Source organism: Vicugna pacos, chromosome 32 (genome assembly GCF_048564905.1).
Source record: "Vicugna pacos chromosome 32, VicPac4, whole genome shotgun sequence".
NCBI lineage: Eukaryota > Metazoa > Chordata > Mammalia > Artiodactyla > Camelidae > Vicugna > Vicugna pacos.
In genome coordinates this window covers 19,195,148-19,218,989 of record NC_133018.1, presented here as the reverse complement: position 1 = coordinate 19,218,989, position 23,842 = coordinate 19,195,148, and the positions used below count along the sequence as shown (strand labels likewise).

The following is a 23,842-nucleotide window of genomic DNA, read 5'->3' as shown; positions in this document are numbered from 1 at the left end:
CAGAACCTCCCTCAGTACCTAGTGGAGTGAACACACTTTTGACTATGAAAAATGTCTCCAGGAAAAGCCAGTCAACTTCATCTTGTACACGTTGAAATTGACAACCAAGGAAAGAAACAAAATTGTGGTTTGACTCCGTTTGACGCTGTGTTCATGGTGGTAAGAGAAAGGAAAGCAAGTAACAAAATCCTGAAAATTTTTACTCTAAAATCATCTTCCCATTCCCATGCCCAGCCTAGTTTGAAGAAAATTAGACTGAAGAAGTGAGCAGGCAGCCTGGGGGAGAGTCGAGGAAAAGCCTTTGAAGCTAGAAGCCCTCTTCGACCACTCAGGATGTACCAGAGCAGGAGAAACTGCGAGTTGTCATTTTCCATGGCTAGTATGGCCAACGGAGTGGTTTAAGTAAATGGGTGGGTGGGAGCAGGTGGGTTTTTCTTTCTCAAATGATGATAAGCGCACAGACCGGTTGTCCAGGTGGGCCCAGCCGCTCAGGAGCGTCCTCAGGGAACCCTGCTCTTCCTCTCTGCGCGGCTGCTGTTCTTACCGGGTAGTTTTCATCCTCTCATCTCAGTGGCTGTTGTACCTCCACGCACTGCAACACCCATCCTTGCCCCGGGTCTTCTGGCTGCAGAGGTGTGTAGACTGCAGTGCCCAGTTTTTCAGTTGTGGCTTGGAGATGAGGATCGAAGGTCTCAGATAAAGTGGGAGGGATATAAAGGAAAAGTCATTTACATTACATGTGAGCCAATCCAGCAAGATGTAGGTGGAGCTACCCAGGGTAAGATGAACAACTGAATACCTACTGTACCCGTGGAGGAAAAAAGAGAAGGGAACCTAGGGGTCCACAGAGAGATGAGAAATTCAGGCCGTGAGAAGATACTGCCCAGAGTGAAATACTGCTCTGTGTTATATAGAAACTTCGGTGATGTAAATAAAACAGCTGTTCAAAGAGAAGATGATGCTGTGATACAAGCTGAACAGAGAGCGAAGAGTTAAGGGGACAAATCGATGGCCAAACCCACAGCGTATCAGAATCACTACACACGTCAGAAACAGAAAGGAGCCTAATAAGCATTTCTAAAAATACAGAGAGAATTCTTGGGGTCCCCAGGCAGTAAGAGCAGATTTCTTATAAAAAGGAGAAAAAGCAGCCCAATGCAGCCGCATTCAATACCAGGAAACCATAGTTCACTGTTTCCAAAGTTGTGGGACAACAGAAGAAAAGGGACAGGAAATAGGATGAAGAGCATCGTGTCCAGGCAGTTATTATCCAGGGAAGAAGACAGATGTTTTCAGACATGAAAGATCGTAGAAGCTGTAGCATCTATGAGCCCTTCTGTAAAGTAGCTACTTACTGATAAAATCTGGCCAAGCAAGACATGAATCAAAATACAGGGCTCAGCTTGAGAGAAGCTGGGGCAGAAGGACTGGAGAGGAGCATTGACTCCAGGTGAACAGACAACTCAGCTAACAGTTTAGAAAGTCACAGGTGCAGACATAGTCTGGTGAAAAGTTGTGGAAATAAAAGAATGTTCATGGAAGCTAAGGACTCATTTTTACCAAACCACAGTGCAGTTGTCAAACTCAGGAAGTTGAGCACTATTGTCGAGTGTACAGGCCAAGTTCCATATTTAGGCTTCTGTCCCAGAAATGTTCGATACAGTTTTTGTGTGATTTTTTTTTTTTTTGGTCTGATTTGGGATCCAATCCAGGATCATGTGTTCCATTCTTTGAGTCAAGTCTCTTTATAGTCTTCTTTATCTGGAACAGTTCTTTTGCCTTTCTTTGCCTCTTACAACTTGACTTTTTTTTTTTTTTGCAAAGAACAGGCCAGTTATGCTGTATAAAACCCTTCATTTTGGGTTTGTCGGTGTCTCATCGTGGCAGTGTTTAGGTTGGTTACACATTTTTAGCCAAAAGGCTCTGTGAGTGACACTGTACCCGCCAGGAGGCAGGTTGTGTTTCTTTATCTCATTATTGATGTTGGTTTTGATCACTTAGTGAATTTAAGCTTAAAGCATTTGCAAGATAAAAGCGAAAAAAATGAAAGAAAAAAAAAAGACAGACAGAAACAGGAGAAAAAAAGAGAAAAATATACAGAGAGACCATGATTAACAGAATTTGAGGTTATAGGACTGAAACAAAGTGGAAGCATGAAAACTTCCTTGTCTTTTATATCAGGATGATGTTTGATGTTGTTTAAAATTATAATTAATTTACACCCAAGAAAATATTAACCTCATTTTTTAAAGAATTCTACTTAAAATTTATTTTATAAAATAAATGTGTAGTATAAACCTAGTGGGAGCTCTGAGAATGGAGTATCGTGGTAAAGAATTTGGTGAAGAATATTTTTCTACCTTCAGCTATATTCTTTTGTTTGCTTCAGTTTTTCCTTCTTCTGTTAAATTCAAGTAAAATTAAATTTGCTTTTTTCCCCCCTTAACTGTCCTTATTGCTCTGTATAGTTGGGGACAGCTGGCATGCCGTCCAGCTAATGTTAATTCTGGTAGAATTATTTCACCATGAAGTTCCATATGAAGTATCCCATTCACTTAGAATTATTTCCCAGTGATAAAACGGGAGAAATTTTGTCCTTTCTTTTTTTCTTTTTCTATATTGCTGAATTATCTTAAGAAGATCATATATTGTTTTAACCAAAGTAATAAAGTATTCTTTAAAAAAAAATACCAAGTTTATCTACAACTTAGAAATTGGCTGAAGCCGAAACCTCTGGTTTGTTTGGGTTCTGAGGGCATCCCCCCTTCACGCAGTTAAGTGTATATATACATTACACTGAAGAAATGGGCCAGGGGGTGCGTTCAGTTGCAGAAGTGTTTTTTCATTCCGCATACTCTGTTTCTGCATATTCTAAGTTTCTTGTTCGAGGCAGCTCTCTAGATTCTGCACAGCTCTCGTAAGCACCCTAGCTGTTGAGGGGATTTGTAGGAAAGCATTTCCCAGCCCTGAGATTCCACCCCGTCTGTAAATGACTGCTGGAATATCTAGACCGAAGAGCATGGGTCTCCTCCGGTTTGCTTCTGTTTAGTTAAGGATGCTTGCAGCCCTACAGAGGACGCACCTGAACTACACCAAAGATGTTAGCAGTCTTATGGGACAAATAGCTGCCGTCTTTCCAGCAACCAGGAGCAAAAACTAAAGACTGGGTTGAGGGGTGTGCTCTGTGTGAAGAACTACGTCCTGTGGACTGGCCTCACTCAGTCACAGTCCCCCCACCTTGCGACCACACCATCAGTAGCTTTCTTGTTAAAGGACAGTGATACCTATGTGTGTGCGTGTATTTGAAGATATAAATATATTCATATGTATATTTACTTACATACGTTGTATAAAGTCAGACCAGTCTCCCAGGCCTGCTGTCATCCTGTGCCTCTTCTAAAATCTTTGGGTGGTACCTGAATGCTTACTGTTGGAGGTCGGGTTCTCCGGAAAGCAGGCTGGGAGAGTGTTCAGTGGGCATGATGCTTATTAAGGTGTGTTCTTGGGGCAGCACCTGTAGAAAAGAAGGGAAGGAGGCAGGACAGGGCAGAGCGAGCTGAGCCATGATGCAAGCCCAGCGACAGCCTTGACCACCCCCACAGGAAGCTCTAGAGCTGGAGTGGCCCTCGTACTTTGTCCCCAGTTGGGACCAGATGTCCAGTCTTTTTATAATCTCCTATGGATCAGTCGTTGGAGGTGGTCCATCCCAGGAAGGGGCTGTGACTCCGGCAGAGGTGGCTCTGCTGCAGTAACCTCTGAGGGTCGACAACCGGGGGCTCTCTGCTGACAGCACTCCCAGCGGCTGGCGACAAGGCCAGGCTGGAAAGTGGGGTGTGGGCAGCACTTCGCCGTGTCCATCCCACCCTCCTTTCTTCTCTGGAAGGGTTTGTCCACGGAAATGACTAAATCCTCCTCTTCCTTTTTTCCCCCATTAGCTTCTCCACTTCTAAGAGCAGGAGTCTGTCTGTGTGTGTGTGGGAGGCGAGACTAGAAATCCTCAGACACAGGGAATGTGAATGTGTTTTGTGCTGTCAAGGTAGAGCTGCTATTTTGGACCTCAGAACACTTGGTTAGAGAAGAGACTGAAATAGCCCAAATGTGAACCACTTCACTGGGGAAGTCAGCGAGAAAAGAATCAGCTTAGCACTGGCTCACTTAGACTGGTTGAGCAGAGAGAGGTCATTCTTGAGAACCCTGGCTTCCGATGGCCACTGCCAACTCATACCCATGCAGAGCACCAGCTTCCTGACTATCTGCCACCATTGTTCACTCAGCACGTAGTTATTGGGCGCCTGCTGCATGCCTACCAGTGTTCCAGAAATGGAGGAGAGTGGTGAGCAAAACAGAAAATTGCCACTCCTCTCTGAAGATTTGTATTCAAGTGTTTTTACTGAGCCTACAAAAGCAGGAGTAGTGTATGTAATGATTTTGAACTTCAGCACATCCTTCACTGGATGCAAGCTAGCATTTTTCTTAAATGATAGATTTAAAGCAAGTTACCCACCATGTTTACATATTAAGCAGTTTTGTGGACAGATGAGCTATTTGTGGATGAATGAGCTATTTGAGATTTTTTGGTTTAGTATTCCCCAAACCATGATCATTCTTGTACCATTTTCACTGTAATATTATTTTCTTAATATTTTGGGGTAAAGTAACCCTCTCCTTCATTCAGCCTTTTATTGTGAAAGATTTCAAGCACACATAGAAGCAGAGTGAGCGATATAGTGAATCCCTGTGTGTTCAATCCAAAAGGCAGTCAACTCTTGGTTACTGCCACTTACCCTCCACCCTGTTGTGGATTAATTTGAAGCAAATCCTATATATACTATCATTTTTTCTGCAAATATTTTTGTGCTTCTAAAAAATAAGAATTATTTATTCCTTTTAAATTATAATGTTATTTTAAGTTTAGAAATAATCATACATGTTTGTAACATGAAACCGTACAAACACGTATCATCTCAAAGTCATTACTCCTCTCATTTCATTGAGACACCATTATAAATGGTTGGGTGTATCTTTTCATGCCGTTCTTCACATGTGTAACAGCATTACATAGGGTTTTGTTTCTTACAAAAGCTGTATTGTATAAATTGCTCAAACTTGCTTCCCCCTAAAATTATATTTATTAAGGTATAATTTATATAAAATTCATCCTTCATAGGTACATAATTTGGTGAGTTTTAACGTATATATACAGTCATACAATTTACTCCACAATCAAGGTCTTCTTCACCCCAAACTGTTCTCATACTCCTTTTATAGTCAATCATTTCCCAATCCCTAAAAACCATTCATTTCTTTTATGATGCTATAGTTTTGCCTTTTCTAGTAAGTAACATAAATGGAATAAAAACAGTATATAACAATAAAATGTTAGCAAATTGAACCCAGCAATGTTTAAAAGGAATTAGATGCCACAACGAAGTGGGATTTATCTCAGAGATGCAAGGCTGGTTCAACACTTGAAAATAAGAGTGTAACCTGTCATATCAACAGACTAAAGAAGAAAACCACATGATCATATCTATAGATGCAAAAAAGACACTTGAAAAATCCGACATCCATTATGATAAAACTCTCAGCAAACTGGGAATAGAAGGGAACTTCCTCAACTTGATAAAGAGTAGCTACAGAAACTCTATAGCTAACATACTTAGTGGTGAGAAACTCACGGCTTTCCCTCTGAGAAACGGGGCAAGGATGTCCCCTCTCACCACAGCTTTTCAACCTCATACTGCTATTCCTTGCTAATGCAATAAGATAAGAAAAGGATTTGAAAGGTATACATATTGGGGAGGAAGAAATAAAACTTTGTTACAGATCACACAATACGGAAAATCCAAAAGAACGGCAAACTCCTGAAACTAATAAGTGATTATAGCAAAGTTGCAGGATACTAGGTTTAATATGCAAGAGTCACTTGGTTTCTTATATACAAGCAATGAACAAGTGGAATTTGAAATTGAAAACATAATACCATTTTACATAAGTACCCCCCAAAATGAAATACTTAGGTATAAATCTAACAAAATACGTACCAGATCCATCTGAGGAAAACTACAAAATTTTGATGAACAAAATCAAAGAAGAGCTGGGGGAGGGTGTAGCTCAAGCGGTAGAGCACATGCTTAGCATGCCTGAGGTTCTGGATTCTGTCCCCAGCACCTCCTCTAAGAATAAATAAGTGCACCTAGTTACCTCCTCCCACAGAAAGAGAGAGAGAGAGAGAGAGAAGACTGACTCAAAATCAAAGATCTCAATAAATGGAGAGATAGTCTATGTTCATGGATAGAGAGACTCAGTATTGTTAAGTTATTGGTTCTTCCTAACATGATTTATAGATTTAACACAGTCTCCATTTATACATAGAGGCAGATAGTCCCCAAATAACCAACTCAGTATTGAAGAACAAAGTTGAAGGACTGACACTATCCAACTTCCATACTTAGTATAAAGCTACAGTAATCAGATACAGCATGTTATTGGCGAAAGGATAGACAAGTGGATCAACGGGACAGAATAGAGAGCTCAGAAATAGACCCACATAAATGTAGACATCTGATCTTTGACAAAGGTGGAAAGGCAATACAGTGGAGCAAAGATCTGCTTTTCAACAAATGGTGCGGGAGCAAGTGGACATCCACATGTAAAAAAGTGAATCTAGACGCATATTAACCCTGTTGATGAAAACTAAGCTGAAATGGGTCATGGTCCTAAATGTTAAATGTACAACTATAAAACTTCTAGAAAATAAAATAGGGGGAAACCTAGCTGACTTTGGGTATGGAGGTGACTTTTTAGATACAACCTCAAAGGCATGATCCATGAAAGAAAGAATTGATAAGCTGGACGATACTCAAATTAAAAACTTCTTCTCTGTGAAAGATAACGTGAAAAGAGAATTGAGACAACCACTGACTGGGAGACAGTTTTTACAAAACACACATCTAATGAAGGGCTGTTACTGAAAAACACGAAGAAGTTGTAAAATTTAATAAGAAAATGAACATCCCAGTTGAAAAATGGGCAAAAGACCTGAACAGACACCTCACCAAAGAAGATGTGTCGATGGCAAGTAAGCATACGAAAAGGTGCTCAATATCATGTCATTTGGGAACTGTAAATTAGCAGTGAGGTACTACTACACACCTATTAGAATGGACAGAGCCCAGAACACTGATAACACCAGACGCTGACAAAGATATGGAGCAACAGGAACTCTTGCTACCTTGGGAGACAGCTCAGCAGTTTCTTACAAAACTAAAGGTACTCTTCCTGTGTGATCCAGCGGTCGTGCTCCTTGGTATCTACTCAAATGAACTGGAAACTTATGTCCACACAGAATGCTGCGCATGGATGTTTATAGCAGATTGATTCACGATTGCCAAAACTTGGAAGCAACCAAGATGTCCTTCAGTAGGTGAGTGGATAAATAAACTAAAGTACATCCAGACAACAGAATATTATTGAGCAGCAACATGAAATGACCTATCAGCTCATGAAAATACATGGAGGAACCTTAAATGCATATTGCAAAGTAAAAGAAGCCTATTTAGGGAAGGCTGCATACTGTATGATTTCAAAGATAAGACGTTCTGGAAAAGGCAAAACTATAGAGACAAAAATATAGTGGCTGTGAAGGGTAGAGGAGGGTGGGAGTGATGAACAGGGAGGGTACCGAGGGTCTTTAGGGCAATGACTCTATTCGGTACAGTACTACAACAGCGGATACACGTCTTTATACATTTGTCAAAAGTCATGGAATGTGCAACACCAGGAGTGAATCTCATGTAAGCTATGGGCTTGTGGTGATAATGATGTGCCAGTGTAGGTTCATGGGCGATCATGAATGTGCCGCTCTGCTGTGGGATGTTGATAGTGGGGGAAGATCAACAAGGAAATAGAAGACTAGGACAACACTATATGTCGGCGAGACATGACAGTCATCTGTAGTGCACTCCATGCAGCGGCAGCCAGAGACACATTCTTCTCAAGTGCACACGGAACGTTCTCCAGGGTAGACGTGTGCTAGTCCATAAAACGAGTCTCTGAACTTAAAAGGATTCAAATCATGCAAAGTATGTTATCTAGTCACAATGGAATGAAACTAGAAATCATAACAAGTGTCTCAAGTGTAGTTTTAATTTGCATTTCCCTGATGACTAATGAGTGAATTTCTTTTCATCTGCTTATTGGCCACCTTTCTCTCTTCTTTAGTCAAGTGTCTGTTCAGATCTTTTGCATGTTTTAAAATTTGCTTAGTTGTCTGGATTATTATTGAGTTCTGAGAGTTCTTAATACATTCTGGATTCATGTTCTTCATCAGGTTATGTTTTGCAAGTGTTTTTTCTCAGTCTGTGTCTTGTCTTTACACTTTCTTAACAGTCTTTTGAAGAGCAGAAGTTTCAAGTGTTGATCAAGTCCACTAACAGAACTTAGAAGTAATAACACTCCAATATCAATAAGAACACCTAGCTACCTAGATTTTGGTTTCTAAATGCTCTTCTCCACTAAAAGGTCCTTTGAGAAATGACTGATTCCAGGGCTGAGTCAGAAAGAATACAGGATGAACCTGGAATATCTTGTGTACCAAAAAGCAAGGAGGTACTTAAAGAATATTGGGGATTAGTCAAAACCAGATCAGAACCATGTTGAAGGGGCTTCCACTGGCCAAGTCTGAGATAATTTGAGCATCAAAAGAAATAATGTTTGTAATGGTTTATAGCCTATTGAAAACAAAGAAACCATAATATAAATATGTCATGGAAACAGATAGGTATAAATAAATGAATGAAAGAAAAATGAAAGCCTTTCCTTACAGTAAAATGCCAGCCGGAAGATAGGTAAAATGATAGAAAATCACCATTTTGTAGCCATCATGGTAATAATTTATTTAGGCAAGAGTCATCAATTGGTGCTAAAACCAGTGAGTGAGATTTTGTTGAGGAACAGGATGTTTACGGAGTTTCAAAATATCTCTCCACAAATTAATAGTGCATTTACAGTGGAGAAACGTGGAAGATGCTTCCTTAACCAAGTGATCAGTGTTACCCTCAGCAAAAATCAACATTGTGTGCCTCTTACTGTCACGTACTGAGAAGGACATGGGATCACTTCTGTGGTGTTCCTGCCAAAAAAAATCTGATCTGACTCCACCCACATGGAAACATCAGATGAATCCAAATTGATGGACATTCTACTGGCCTGTGCTCTTCGAAACTGTCAAGGTCACAAAAGACAAGGAAAAATGAGGAACCAGTTAGACTAAAAAAATATGACTGCTAAATGAAACTTGTCATCCTGGATTGGGTCCTGGACCAGAAGAAGGAAAAACATTATTTCCCTGTAAAGAATCAGTACAATGAGCAACCTAAATTTCTGTTCTGTGGAAATTTGGGCACAGTACGTCCCTTGAGAAACGGGGAGAATCTCTACATACTTGTTGTTTGCAGTGTTGAATGATTTTTCAAGTGTTTATTAATCATTCGTATTTTCTCTGTTGTGAATTATCGGCCATGTCCTGTATCCATTTATATCTTCATTGTAGTCATTTCTCAGTCTTAAGTTTGTTTATTGATTTTCTTTCCTCTGTTTTAATTTTTTTAACTATAAAAGTGAAACGGCTTCCTTGTTTAAAAAATAAATATAAACCATATAAAAGGGCACAAAGGAAAAAATGAGAGCCCCTCTCATCTCCACATCCCACTCTCCAGATGTTCTCTCATTTCAGTTTTTAAAGTTTGCCTCCCACTTTTTCCTTCCTTTTACTCTTTAAAATTACTCATGCAGCAAATGCATATATCTTAATGGACCAGGAAAGGGAAGTCTGTAGTGAAAAAAAAACTATATGTTAACCTGTGTAGATTTCTTGATAAATTTATGTTTAAACCATACATGTTTATATTTAAGAACTTTTAAAGTATGAGGACCTTTATAGCGAAGCGTGTGCATAACTGATACATAATCAGAAACAAGACCATAACTACTTACAGTGAGCCAGTAGCTTAAATTCTGGGCCACTCCCATGGTTGGAAACCATTACATAGTCTTTGGTGTTATCGTTTGATTAAAAAACACACACACATGGAAGAGCTTTTTTGTCTTTTTGTTTAAAAGTGTGAGTTAACATCGGTGCTGTATTGGCTAAATAAACGGCGTGGTGCAGACGGAAGGTCGTGGTGGGTTTTCTCTCACAAGATGGACTAGCTGATTCTTTTTTTGTTTTAATCCTTAGTAGAATAAGAGAATTTTAGAACTAAAGGACCTCTGAAAGTTCTTTTGTAGAATTTCTTTTTTTGTAGGTCAGGAGCAAGTGCCTGGAATATAGTAGGCGTAAGATGAGGCCTGTGTAGAGGAACTTACCTGTTCCTCACCCTACACGTTGGTGATACCTGACCTCTTGTTTCAGTAAAGGAACCAGAATGTTAATAGCGAAGTCTTCACTCATGCATTTATCAGATGAAGGAGACATTTACTGAATGTCTGAGATGCAATGTGTACTGTTCAAGGTGGTATTATTTAATATGTTAACTCTCAGGTCCCTGAGGAGGGGGTATCATTCGGGTCATAAATGATTTGTGAATTAATAACTGAGATACACTTGCTCTTTTTTCATCACCTCTGAGGAAAGCCAGTTGCTTTAACTGGAGCGTGGGAATGGGACCTGGGGGTGATAAACGGGGCCTCTCTGTGGACTTGTTATGAACTAAACTTTTTTTTGTATGTGTGTTTTTTTTCCAGCTGGAAGAAGAGAGATCTGTGCTCAATAATCAGCTGTTAGAAATGAAAAAGAGGTAGGCTTTCTTTTTGTGTTTATTGTCTTGTGTGTGTTTGTGTGTGTATGTGTGTGTTTAATAAGGAAAATGTTAGGACATGATGCACACAGTGACTTGTGGAAAACATACGACCTGTTCAGAAAATTGCATTGTGATAGTTTGGTGTTCATAATTGACAAATTATGGAATTCCATTTGCAAGAGTGTCAGTATTACTAAAACACAGAACAGTCTGATTTTTAAGCCATGTTCAGCTGCGTTTTTTCGGAAGCGTTCTAAAATCAGATTGTCTCATATTATGCCGCTGTTCCTTCCTAGTTTCAGTAACTAAAGATACAATAGTTTTCCTAGAGTAATTGATCTGCCTATAAATACTGATTTCAGTTTTATGAAAATGTTAATTAGTAATAATGGGAAACTTTTTTTTTAAGTGGACATACTGGGGATTGAACCCAGGACCTTGTGCATGCTAAGCATGCCCTCTACCACTGAGCTGTACCACACTCCCCCAACCTTGGGAGACGCCACTTTCAATGTTCCTATTTATTTTCTAAAAAAGAACTTCATTATTCTTTCATGATAATCAAATGGGTGAGGATAAATGGACCCCCAGGAATAATCATTCGGAAGCCTAATGCTTATGCATTCTGATGGTCTCTGTCCGCTCTTTTAAAATGTGCAGTTTGTGTCTTAAGAAATTCTGTGCTTACCCCGCATGCCGAGCAGATTTAGTGTGTACTGCTGCCGAGACCCGCAGCCCGGGCAGTGGTTTGCTGTACAGTGCCTCACAACAGTGCCATGCTTTTCTGTCTTACTAAATACAAAAATAAAAATAAACCTTTAGGAATAGTACAGTCAAGAATTCTTCCACACTTCAATTAAAAAATAGTAATAGAAGAAAAGAATTCATTCATAATCTTGCAGAACACTTTATTCTTCCTTGTCAGGGCAGGAAGTTTTCCTCACTGACCACCGACGCATGTGTTTCGCACTGTCGGTGTCCCCTCCTGCCGGCATGGCGATTGCTTCAGAATTAGGGGCTTTATTTGGCCCACAAAGATATCGGTGTTTCCTAAGCCACATTCTAAAGGGAATTAGGCCTCAGTCCAGGGGTACCTTCCTCCTTTCTTTTTTAGGAAATCCTTAGACTCATTCTGCTTTAAAGTTTCACATCAGAATGCATGTGTGTCTCATCCCTGCCTCGCCCGTTGTCCGGCCAGCTGTTCTCCGTGTGACCACGAGCTGTGGTGGCTTTCATGCCTCAGCCTGGTCCCCGTGTCCAAGCACAGCTCCGCTCATGTGAGCCTTGGGTTAGTTGTTTTATATAGAGAAGACTTGATTTCTTTAAAAAAAAAAAAAGAACCCAAGTATGCAGCTAGCAGGGGCATGTGAAAAAATTAATAGTGCTTTTTCCTGAGGCATTGGGCTGGTGTGAGTACTGATGTAACCCCTTTGCATTTAAGTAGCACTTCTTAATTCACACACATATTGAATCTCAAAGCAACCCTGTGAAATACGTGGTGGGGCTTGCATCTGAAAACGGTGAAACTGAAGCCCCCAAAGTTAGACAACCTGGCCAGGAAGTCAGGTGCAGGCATAAGACCCAGGTCTTCAGATTTCTATGCTGGTTTTTTTTCTCACCGTACATTCGTTTATTATTTATGTATTTATTTTTACTCTTTAATCTTTTTTTTTAAAAAAAAAGAACAGTGCTCTACTTTGTTAGTCCTTATTACCACGTGACTTGGACTGAATCACATGCCTTTCAAAATGTGATTGGTGTGTGACTTTTTTCATGGCTTAAAAAGTTGGAGCAAATTTGGATGCTTGTCCATTCCTCTGTTCTGGTTTCACCCTGCTCCCGTTTTAGGTCCTGGGTATGCGTAGAAGAGTGTCTCCAGAAAATTACTCTTTTAATCAGTAAATGAGATAAAGATGATATTTTTTTCTGGGAGTGAAAAAATTTTAAACCTAGTTTCTTATATTTAGGACTTTTTTTTTGTCAAATTGTTAATTAACCCTTATAGAAAGTTATGTCTATTTCAGAAATATGAATGCAAGTATATTTTAGCTAATATTTTGGGCCCTTAAATGCATTCTAAAAGTCCATTTGGTACTGGATTCCAGTGTAGGTCCATGTGTGTAATCGTTAAATAAATTTTAGCATAGATTACTGGACAGAATTTGGTACGTTCTTAATTGAAAAGTCTGGAAAATACTTAAGTCATAGATATTTGAAGTGTTTGTGCAAGAACTGAGATCTTAGGCAGCAGTTTAGTGATAACTGAACATATGTAGTCAAAATAGTATATAATTGCTTCCCAGACTATATTGTTCATTATACTGAAGTGCAGTACTTACTCCTGATGTCAGAGAAAACTACTGATCATTAAGAAATTAGTATCACCTTGTATTTGCTATTTTTTTTTTTGCTACCTAAACATTGAGTTGCAAACAATATGTAGTAAAAATTTTCCTCTTAGCTTTAAAGTGTAATCATTTCTTTGGAAAACTGGCCTTCAAGTCAGGCAAACCAGGTTCCGAGATGTCTAGTAGGTAAAGCAGAGCCACGTTGAATTGCTCTCACGGGCAGGTGCGGAGAAGTGCGTTCCTCTGGCCGAGAAAGCCTACAGCAGATTTGGGAACCTGTGTGGCTTCCCTCCCTTCTCTAGGCTTTTTGATGTCAAAGGTTCTCCAGAGCCAGAATCTTAGACGTGGGGTTGCAGAGTCAGAACTGATGGTGTTAGCGGCAATGCAAGATTTCTGTACTCAGGGAGAGCAGCGGCTGACGAGGCCACGCGCCGCTCGGCTCGTTCGGCTCACTGCGGGTGCTGACTGTCTGACTGTCTCCGAGCTTGCGCTGCTGACCGATGCTCATCTCACCCCTCTCTTTTCCCTTTCCACTCTCGCTTCCCTTGCTCTATCTGTGTGTCTTTAATGGTAAGACTAAAGAAAGTCTATCCACGTTCTAATAAATAAATTTCATATATTTTCAGTAAACCAAATTGTTGTATATATTTTTTGGCTGCCTTTGTCCCTCTGTGTCTTGCTTTTGTTTTGTAAAATATCCTCAGCAGTACACACACACACGCGCGCACACACACACACACGTCTTTTTTTATATCTGTATACAGCACAGAACTGCCGTGCAAATTGAGTTCTCCTTACTGTATTTGCATTCCTCTTCATGTTTCTAATATTTGGTTCTTGTTATCTTGCATTTTTAAAGCTTGCCCAGTAACACTTTAAGGTATTTGCTTCATTACTGGAGTTTATTTCTCATGTAAGTAGTAAGGAAAGAATCTGGGTAAGATGTTCCCTCGGGGGAAGATTTCCGGCCCTTGTAGCCCTTCTTTCATGTTATATTTGTCTTCCCTTCTTGATATTTGTAGTAATGCCAACTCATCCTAGCCAGCCTGGCTTAAAAGTCACCCAGGCCCTACCGTCAATGTGAGTTGTGACTCAGGTGTCAGTAATATTGGTGTAAGTGGTTTAATTTAGCCCCTCTCGGTTTGCACGGTGGGATTTGGGCTTAGAAATCGACTAAGATGCTGGCAATGAAGATCTGTCACAAAGATGAGCTGCCGAGGTCTGTCTGTCCCGTCATCTGGCGTATAAATCACAAGTCAGATCCCTTTCCTAACCAGGCATCTTTTGGTAACTTGTACAAGAAACATCTTCTTGCCATCTTCTTAGAAAGCAGCCTCAGAGGTTGTACGTATGTGCTGATAAGCAAAGATACCTGCACCTTTTTCCTTCTGCCAGCTTGATGCTGTCTTTATCCCTCCCTCCCCAACAAAACACCCGTCAAATCTTGACTAAGTAGAGTCCTGACTATAGAAGAATCTAAATCTGTTAGCCTCCAAATCCTGGTATTTTTCAGTAAAAACACTTAAAATCACATTTCTCAAATTTGATTTGGATTTACAAGTAAATCTCTTGAAATCGTTTTTACAATAGGATCAACTACCAAATAAGTTTAGTAGAAACATGGAGCCCAAAATTTATTGACTCTTGGTATAAAATCAGATATTTACTTTCCAGGTGGAAAAAGTGCCTGTACATTCCTTTCACAAAAATCTTTGTTTTGTTTCCACTTAAACAAGATCCTGTTTCCGGGCAAGGTGTCACTCAGTTATTTCACAGCACCAAGTATACATGTAACGCTTAGGTGTTGAATTCAAGAAATTTCTGTTAGTCTCAGATTCTTTTCTTACTACTTATGCTGGAGTGTAAGCGTAAGCCACACAATGAGAAAAATACAACACTTATATTTTCATCTTTGTATAGAATTTCGATTTACCATAAATCATGAGAATTCTGTAATTCGTGTGCCGGATATCTTGGGTCTCACTAACCAGACATACATTCTGCCATTTCTAACCTGGGCCTCAGTTTCCGACCCTTCAAGGGGTTCTAAAGCCAGGCTGAACCATGTCATGCTCTGCATTCACCCGGTGACTTCTAACAGAACCAGGAGGGACTTGGTTTGTTGTGGTTTAAGCCGTGACCTCCCAGTGATGATTACGTTCACGCAGGGCCGAGGGTTGTGTGACCTGAGGGCTAGCTAGGAAATTTTCCTCCAGTTTTGTTTTCCCCACATAATTTTGTGCCACGAGCTCTTTTTCCTCTTGTTTCACACCGCATGTAATTTTTAAAAACTTCTTATTTTAAAATTTGAGGTTTCCAGAAGAGTTGCAGAGGAAGTCCAGGGATTCCCTGCCTGCCCTTCACCTGCTTCCCTGCATGCGCACATCCTGCCTTCCCTGGTCCTTTCATCAAACTGAGAGAGCAGCATGGTGCGGCACTCCCAGCTAGGCCCCAGACGCAGGGCATCTCTGCCCCGTTTGCCCCTCACGTCTTTTTTCTCTTCCAGGATCCCGTCTAGGAGACCCCACTGCCTTTCGTTGTCACATCCCCTCAGTCCCCTCCAGTCTGCGGCAGTTCCTCAGCCTCTCCTTGGCTTAGATGAACTTGGCAGTTTTGAATTTTGACCACAAAAATGTAAATACACACACACATTGATAAACAACGTAGTAGCCTGCCCTTTGGGGTTGTCTCTAGTGTGTCTTGCCCTCCTTCCCTGTCATCCTTTCATCTTTCCCCCTTTTTTCCCCACTCCCTTGACTCCAAGGTCACTGTTTCCCTCTCAGAAAAAGCCTGGTCCCCGCCGCTCTGGTGAGAACCAAACGCTGGGGCAGCCTGAGAGCATAAACCAGGCGCGCTCACCTCCTTCCAGATGCTGCCTTGCTTCCATCCTACCCCAGAAGTCTGTTTTCACGTTTCTGTTCTAGCCTCTATGTAATTACCTTTCATTTCTACGAGCAACTTAATCCCCTCTTCAGAGTCTATGGACGAAAAATTATAATCTTTCAGTTGGAATAGTAGTAATAATCTCCGCTACCGTTTTGGCCCACGAGCTCTCCAAAACACATTCTTGGAACTTGCCAAAAGTTACTGAAATTAGTGAGAACCAATCGATACTTCCAGCATAAAACTGCTCTGCATGACATCTGTATAACCGCTTTGCATGTGTGTATTTTAAATGTTGTTATTGCTTGGTAACAATTTATTCAAGAAGTAACGGAATTCATCTGGGGGGGTTAGATTTTTTAAAAATAACTCTTTGGGGTGGGGCGCAACAGTCTTGTTTTGTTTTTTAATTCCACGTCTTCCAAAGTTATTAACTTGTTTCTTTAAATTCAAATGGATACAATGATGTGCAGATTCTGGCATGTCTGTGCATAGGTAAACTTTTTCTCCCCTCACAGTAAGTAAAATTTCAAGTAAAATTTTGCAAGCGTAATAGCCTCCACCCCCTCTAACACGTCCCTGTGATACTTTGTGCCTTTACATTAGCTAAAGTTAATTACGTGTTTGTTCTAGGACAGTTGTACACTGACCACTCTCTCGGTTGATTTCTGGAATTTTTAACTCTTTGGTCTTTTAGAGAATCCAAGTTAATAAAAGACGCAGATGAAGAAAAAGCTTCCTTGCAGAAATCCATCAGTATCACTAGTGCCTTACTCACAGAAAAGGATGCAGAGCTGGAAAAACTGAGAAATGAGGTAGGGTGCCATCTCGGGGACCGTTCACGCTGCCTCTCTGTGTCCCGACCCCCAGCCTGAGTCAGCCCGTGTGTTCCAGGTCACGGTGCTCAGGGGAGAGAACGCCTCCGCCAAGTCCCTGCATTCAGTCGTTCAGTCTCTAGAGTCTGATAAGGTGAAGCTTGAGCTCAAGGTAAAGAACTTGGAGCTTCAACTCAAAGAGAACAAGAGGCAGCTCAGCAGCTCCTCAGGTAAAAGGACGACCACTTTGCGCTTCTCCGCGACGCTGGCGCTCCGGCAGCCGGGCTGCTGCGCGAGGCCATGCCCTTCACCGGGGACCCCGCCCGGGCTCCCCGCACCCCCACCTCTGGACCTGGGCGTGGTCTTGAGTGTTGGCAGAAGTCTGCATGAGACAGCCGTGATAGGCAGCCGCCCGGGAGCAGCTGTGGCTGCGGCAGGTGCACTGTAGGGGAGGAGAGAGGGACAGTCTGTTTGGGAGAAAGCGAGGGCTCACGTCTCTACACTCAGATGGGTGTGGCAGGCGTCCCTACCCCGCAGTGGGCCAGCCCGAGACAGGACACCTGAGGGGCTGGGCCGCGTCCGTGTGGGCCCCTTAGCGGTCCAGAGGCGGGACAGGAGCTTCAGATGTCTCCTCAAAGAGGCGCCTCTGGGAATTCCACGTGAGAATGAGTTTCTAACACTGGCCCTTTCGTTGCAATAACAACAAAGAAATGGCAATTAAAAAAAAAATCCCCCCTCTGCTGTTGTTTTTTGTTTTTAATATAAGGTAATACTGATACTCAGGCAGAAGAAGATGAAAGAGCCCAGGAGAGTCAGGTAACAATCTTTCCTTTTGCTTTGCTTACCTGCTATTTAAGAAAAATCATTTACTCTTTTGCATAGGTAATATATTCATATGGTCTGAACATTAAACAACATTAAAAATATGTACAGTAAAAAAGTCTCCCTCCAAACATCATCTCTCTTCCTGCTCAGTTCCCAACCACCAAATAGATAATCAGTATTATCAGTGTCTTTTTAAAAAATCTTTTCAGCATTGAAAATAAAAGTATATACAAGCCAAGATTAATACAGTCTTTTCTCTCCTTTTTTACACAAATGGAGCATGTCACATAAACGGGGCTACACTTTTTTATAGCTGCATAGTATTCCACTGTGTGGACATATCATAATTCAGTCAGTTCCCTATTGGTTCACATGACAGTTGCATGTTTCTGATCTTTTAAGTGTATTATACATAATGTGATAATGAACTATCTTGGATGTCTATCATTTTGCAGATATACTAATTTTTCTTTAGGATAAATTTCTAGAAGTAGAATTGCTCTGTCAAAAGTTTCCTTGCTCATCTTTACCTTAAAAAGATGGGTTCTTGAAAACTATTTCCTAAAGCTGAAATTATCAAAATAGCTTTAGTTTAAAAAATGGAATTATATGGAGGCAAATTATTCTGTTTTTGGAAATGTATAGCCCATAAGCAATGAACATCTATCTTCAATTTTATGAGAATACTTTTTTTCACTTTATTTATTACTGTTTTGTTTGTTTATTTTATTTTGGGTGGGGAGATGATTAGGTTTATTTATTTTTTGAGGGGGTACTGGGGATAGAACCCAGGACCTCCTGCATGCTAAGCATGTGCTCTACCACTTGAGCTATACCCTCCCCACTATCTTCAATTTTAATAACATATTTTGAACATACTTATCCCATTCAAAATTCAAAGGTGTAAAAGCCATCTTTCACTTTCAAATAAAAGAAAAACTGAGTGAGTTTGTGATTTTAGTTATCTGACATCTCCTTTGAAAAGCTTGTAAGGAGTCAGCAAACGTCCTGACCTACCTGATAGCATTGTCTGCTTAGCGTGTGTGTCTAAGGAGCATAGACTTAACTAACAATGTTTTCTCTTCCCCCTTTCCTTTCCGCTTCCGTTTGTTTCGTCTGCCACTGCCAACACTTATCTTCCAATCAGCAAATGGTTTGTTTTATGTTTCCTAATTTGTGAGCACGTGTGTGTTTGTGCGTGAGTGTGTGCGGCTTCCTGCTGTACTTACATCCATTTTGTGGCTATTTCTTCTTCCGATATGTAGCTTCTAAGAGGATAATGTCTTAGAAAATGCAGTTTGAGAAATGAGATTAGATTCAGAGGGGCTGCCGTCAGTGTCAGACGGGCTGTTCTGCCAAGAATCACAAAGCTAGTGATGCTTGGTTTCATAATTGCCACAATGGGAGGAAAAGACCAAACATTTCTTTTAAAAAGTGAAATATGTATATATGTGGATATACACACACACATTTTTTTAATATTGCAAAATGGGATTTTTTTTCATACACACACACTTTTTTTTAATATTGCAAAATGGGATTTTTTTTTCAATGGACTTTTAGAGAAATGAGACCTTTTTATTGTCTGTAGAAGAGGGAAGAAACTCACTGTTTTTAATTAAAAGTACCCCAGTCTGAAAGGAAACATTAAGAATGTTTGCTTCTGATGTCACCTGGTCACCTCACTGCCTGGGGGCCCTGGATGCCGCCCCTCAGTGTGCACCAGTGTCTCCTCAGTTAAAAGGGAGCTTCAGCCTTCTCTTTAAAATTCCTTCATTTTACTCTGAAGACACATTTACCATCCCATCGTGACTAATAACTAAATGTTAAATGATGATCTGAGCAGAATTTCCATGAGCTTTTTCAAATCTATAGAACATAAAAGTCCTGGATTAGTTCTGCAGTTTAATGGAACAAATAAATGGTCATGCATTTTGTAAACTTTTGCATATGTGTGTGTGTGTGTGTGTTTTCATATAAACACGTGTAAACCCGGGGTCCCTAGCAGCTTTGTCGGCCCCTTGGTGCCGCCCCGCACACTCTGTAGCCGTAGTGCGAGTGTGCTTCCTGCCTGCTTGATGCTCCAGCGGACACGTTTCACACATCTTACACATCTTTTTTTTTTCCCCTAACAAATCAGATTGATTTCCTAAATTCAGTAATAGTGGACCTTCAAAGGAAGAATCAGGACCTCAAGATGAAGGTGGAGATGATGTCGGAAGCAGCCCTTAACGGGAATGGGGACGACCTGAACAATTACGACAGGTACTCCATGCTAAGTGGTGCTGATTGCACCCTGAGGTCTGTCTAATAAATGTTGTGTTTGTAAAGTTAGGTTCTCCAGTGGGTGGTAGAAGCCATTGATTTGTGATTACTTGGCCATCACTCGATTTCCATAAATCTGGCGGGAGAGCGGTACACTACCAATGGGGTGAAAATCTGAAATGTGGACATAATCCTTACACTTGGCCATAGTTCTTGCTTATTTTTTACTTTATTATTTATTTATTTATTTATTTATTTATTTATTTATTTATTTATTTATTTATTTTTGCAGGGGGGAGGTAATTAAGTTATTTATTTATTTATTTGATTTTTCAGCAGAGGCACTGGGGATTGAACTCAGGACCTCAGGCATGCTAGGCATGCGCTCTACCACTTGAGCTGTACCCTCCCCCCTTTTTACTTTATTTTTTAACGGAGGTACTGAGGATTGAACCCAGGACCTTGTGCATGCTAAGCACGTGCTCTACCACTTCTTCCTCCTTATTTTTTATTCATTACAAGTGATACTGTCGCTTAAATTTCTTCTGATGAAATGAGTTTCTGACTATACACATTAATGTTTGTAGTGATGATCAGGAGAAACAGTCCAAGAAGAAACCTCGCCTCTTCTGTGACATATGTGACTGCTTTGATCTCCACGACACAGAGGATTGTCCTACCCAGACACAGATGTCCGAGGACCCCCCCCACTCCACACACCACGGCAGTCGGAGCGAGGAGCGCCCCTACTGTGAAATCTGCGAGATGTTCGGGCACTGGGCCACCAACTGCAATGATGACGAGACCTTCTGATGAAGCCTCCGGCGAGGCCCGGGCTTCCTCAGACACGCTAGCATGTCGGCAACTGACCACCAGCATCGTGTGTGCAGACTTCGGGAGAACTCACGTTATTTTTGACCCCCATCGACAAATCTAAGGAAATATTTTGATCTTCAACAAATCGCCCTTTTAGCCTCCCCTTCTAAGTTTATAAGTTAGAATAATAAATACTTGGGTGAGTTTTCACCTCTAATTTTGTCTTCTTGATTTTTGAAAGTTTTAACAAGACGTTGCACCAGAGGCCATTACGTTTGTTGTCCCTAGGGAGACCTCTTAGAGAACAATTCCTACCCTTACAATACCTTATTTAAGTAATTTTAAATTATGCCATTACTTTTCACATTTGCACTAAAATATTTGCAGGCTGCATTTGTATATTTAGATGTTTTGGTTAAGCTTTGACACTGGAATGAGTTGAAAAAAATGTGCCATTTTGCATTTTCATCTATTCATTTAAAGTATTTTATTCTTAATCAAAGAAATAGCTGAGCTCTTTGCACTACCTGAAGTCAGTAGTGCCTTTATTTCAGGCTTGATAATACTTAGGTGTGATTATAAAATCATGAAACAGGTAAAGCGGGGGGAGCCCCCAGGCTGCTGTGGGGACATTTTATAATCTCTATGCTGCACCCACTTACTCTACTGTGGTGTTTTGTTTATTGGTTTTGCATAATTTCAGCTTCTATAATACTATATGTATATATTTTTTAAAAATCTATATTTTGGAAAGAAACATACACAGTGTGTCTGTCTTTTCAGGTATTTACCTTTATGAAAAAGAAAACACTTAAAATGTTCATCAGGACATAACAGACTAGGCCAGAAATAGCACCATGTGGCTTTGCAGCTCCTTCTTGTTTTCATTTTGTTTATCAGATAGGAGTAACTGGGAGAATTTTCTCCAGATTTTTTTTTCGTTCTCCAATGGATATCCCCAGCAGTCAATTAACTGGATAATAAGCCACTATGAAACACCTAAATTAGCCGATCTACAAACTCAACAAGTTTTTTTTTTTACTGTGTTTTTAGATGAATGTACGATGAGAAATTCAACATTAATAATTTTGGATTTTCTTATCACAAAAAAAAAATGAAGGACCTCAACCATCAGAAGTTTATCAACCACTTTGAATCTATTTATCTTCATTTGAATGTCTTCTAGAATATGTAAAAAGGAATAAATAAATGTATCTTCCATGTGACATGTATAATAAGAAACTTCTATAATTGTATATATGCCTTTGATGTATTTTCCCCTCAAGATTATCAGCTATGTGTTTGACAAGTGACAAATCTGTAATCAGTTGAAATTTTTGGTTATAAACATAATAGGAACTGTTTCACAAACACAGTATGTAAAGCAGTATTAAAATTTGAGCAAACAAGTGTTCTGTATCTACTTTAATAAACGGTTATTCTTTTTTGCCAGTAGTAGTAAACTGGAATTATTCTCAGGTTTATTTGTCATAATGGTTTTTCTGCAAATGAGCAAGCACTACAGATCCAAATAGCAATTTCTACTGCAGTCTTGTTGATAAACAGCTTTTAAGAAATTATCTCAAAGCATTCTATGACCCACTTAGCATAGAATAAATACCCCCATTACTATATTACCTGACAAATGTAAATGGCACCATGTAGTACAAACTATTAATGCATTAAGAAGTTTGGGAAAGAAACTGAAAGCTATCATGTTTACCAAAATGATGACAACCGAGCATCTGTTTCATGAGCTCTGACTCCCCCACAGGAAGATATTTCCAAAACACATTTACTAGTTGAACATTACTTTTACCTAAAAAATACACTTACAGTAATCCTTGACTTCAGAATCAACCAAATTGATGAAAAGACTCATTATTTTTTGTGTGTGTGTGTATATATATATTTTTTTTAATTGAAGTATAGTCAGTTTACAATGTGTCAGTTTCTGGTGCACAGCATAATGCTTCAGTCATACATGAGCATACATATATTCATTTTCATACTCTTTTTCACCATAAGTTACTACAAGATATTGAATATAGTTCCCTGTGCTATACAGTATGAACTTGTTTATTTTATATATATTAGTATCTGCAAATCTTGAACTCCCAATTTTTCCCTTCCCACTCCCCCTCCAGTAACCATAAGTTTGTTTTCTATGTGAGTCTGTTCTGTTTTGTAAATAAGTTTGTCTTTTTTTTTTTTAGATTTCACATATAAGTGATATCATATAGTATTTTTTTTCCTCTTTCTGGCTTATTTCAGTTAGAATGACAATCTCCAGGTCCATTCATGCTGCTGCAAGTGGCATTATTTTATTCTTTTTTATAGCTAAATAGTATTCCATTGTATAAATATACCACAGCTTCTTTATCCAACCATCTGTTGATGGACATTTTGGTTGCTTCCATGTCTTGGCTATTGTAAATAGTGCTGCTATGAACATTGGGGCACATGTATCTTTGAATTAAGGTTCCCTCTGGATATATGCCCAGGAATGGGATTGCTGGATCATATGGTAAGTCTATTTTTAGTCTTTTGAGGAATCTCCATACTGTCTTCCATAATGGCTGCACCAAACTACATTTCCACCAGCACTGTTGGAGGGTTCCCCTTTTTCCACACCCTCTCCAGCATTTATCATTTGTGGACTTTTGAATGATGGCCATTCTGACTGGTTTGAGGTGATACCTCACTGTAGTTTTGATTTGAATTTCTCTGATAATTAGTGATATTGAGCATTTTTTTCACGTGCCTTTTGGCCATTTGTATGTCTTTGGAGAATTGCTTGTTAGGTCTTCTGCCCATTTTTGGATTGGGTTGTTTGTTTTTGTTATTAAGTTGTACGAGCTGTTTATATTTTCTGGAAATTAAGCCCTCATCAGTCTCATGTTTTGCAAATATTTTCTCCCATTCCGTAGGTTGTCATTTTGTTTTGCTTATGGTTTCCTTTGCTGTGCAATAGGTTATAAGTTTAATTAGGCCCCATTTGTTAATTTTTGCTTTTATTTCTATATTGCCTGGGTAGACTGCCCTAGGAGAACATTGCTAAGATTTATGTCAGAGAATGTTTTGCTTA

At 40.0% G+C, this 23,842-nt stretch overlaps 1 protein-coding gene across 7 annotated transcripts in view; it reads left to right on the top strand.

The window, feature by feature from the left end:
• The window catches only part of CLIP1 (CAP-Gly domain containing linker protein 1), a 112,914-nt gene extending 90,705 nt beyond the window's left edge, over positions 1 to 22,209 (top strand). For all 7 annotated transcript variants that reach the window (XM_072953422.1, XM_072953419.1, XM_072953421.1 and 4 more), the window contains 6 exons: positions 10,747 to 10,799; positions 16,731 to 16,848; positions 16,928 to 17,078; positions 17,615 to 17,664; positions 19,814 to 19,938; positions 20,526 to 22,209. In XM_072953422.1, coding sequence (XP_072809523.1) covers positions 10,747 to 10,799; positions 16,731 to 16,848; positions 16,928 to 17,078; positions 17,615 to 17,664; positions 19,814 to 19,938; positions 20,526 to 20,751 — 723 coding nt within the window. In that variant the 3' untranslated portion in view covers positions 20,752 to 22,209. The remainder of the gene's footprint in view (positions 1 to 10,746; positions 10,800 to 16,730; positions 16,849 to 16,927; positions 17,079 to 17,614; positions 17,665 to 19,813; positions 19,939 to 20,525) is intronic.
• Positions 22,210 to 23,842: the final 1,633 nt, after the last annotated feature.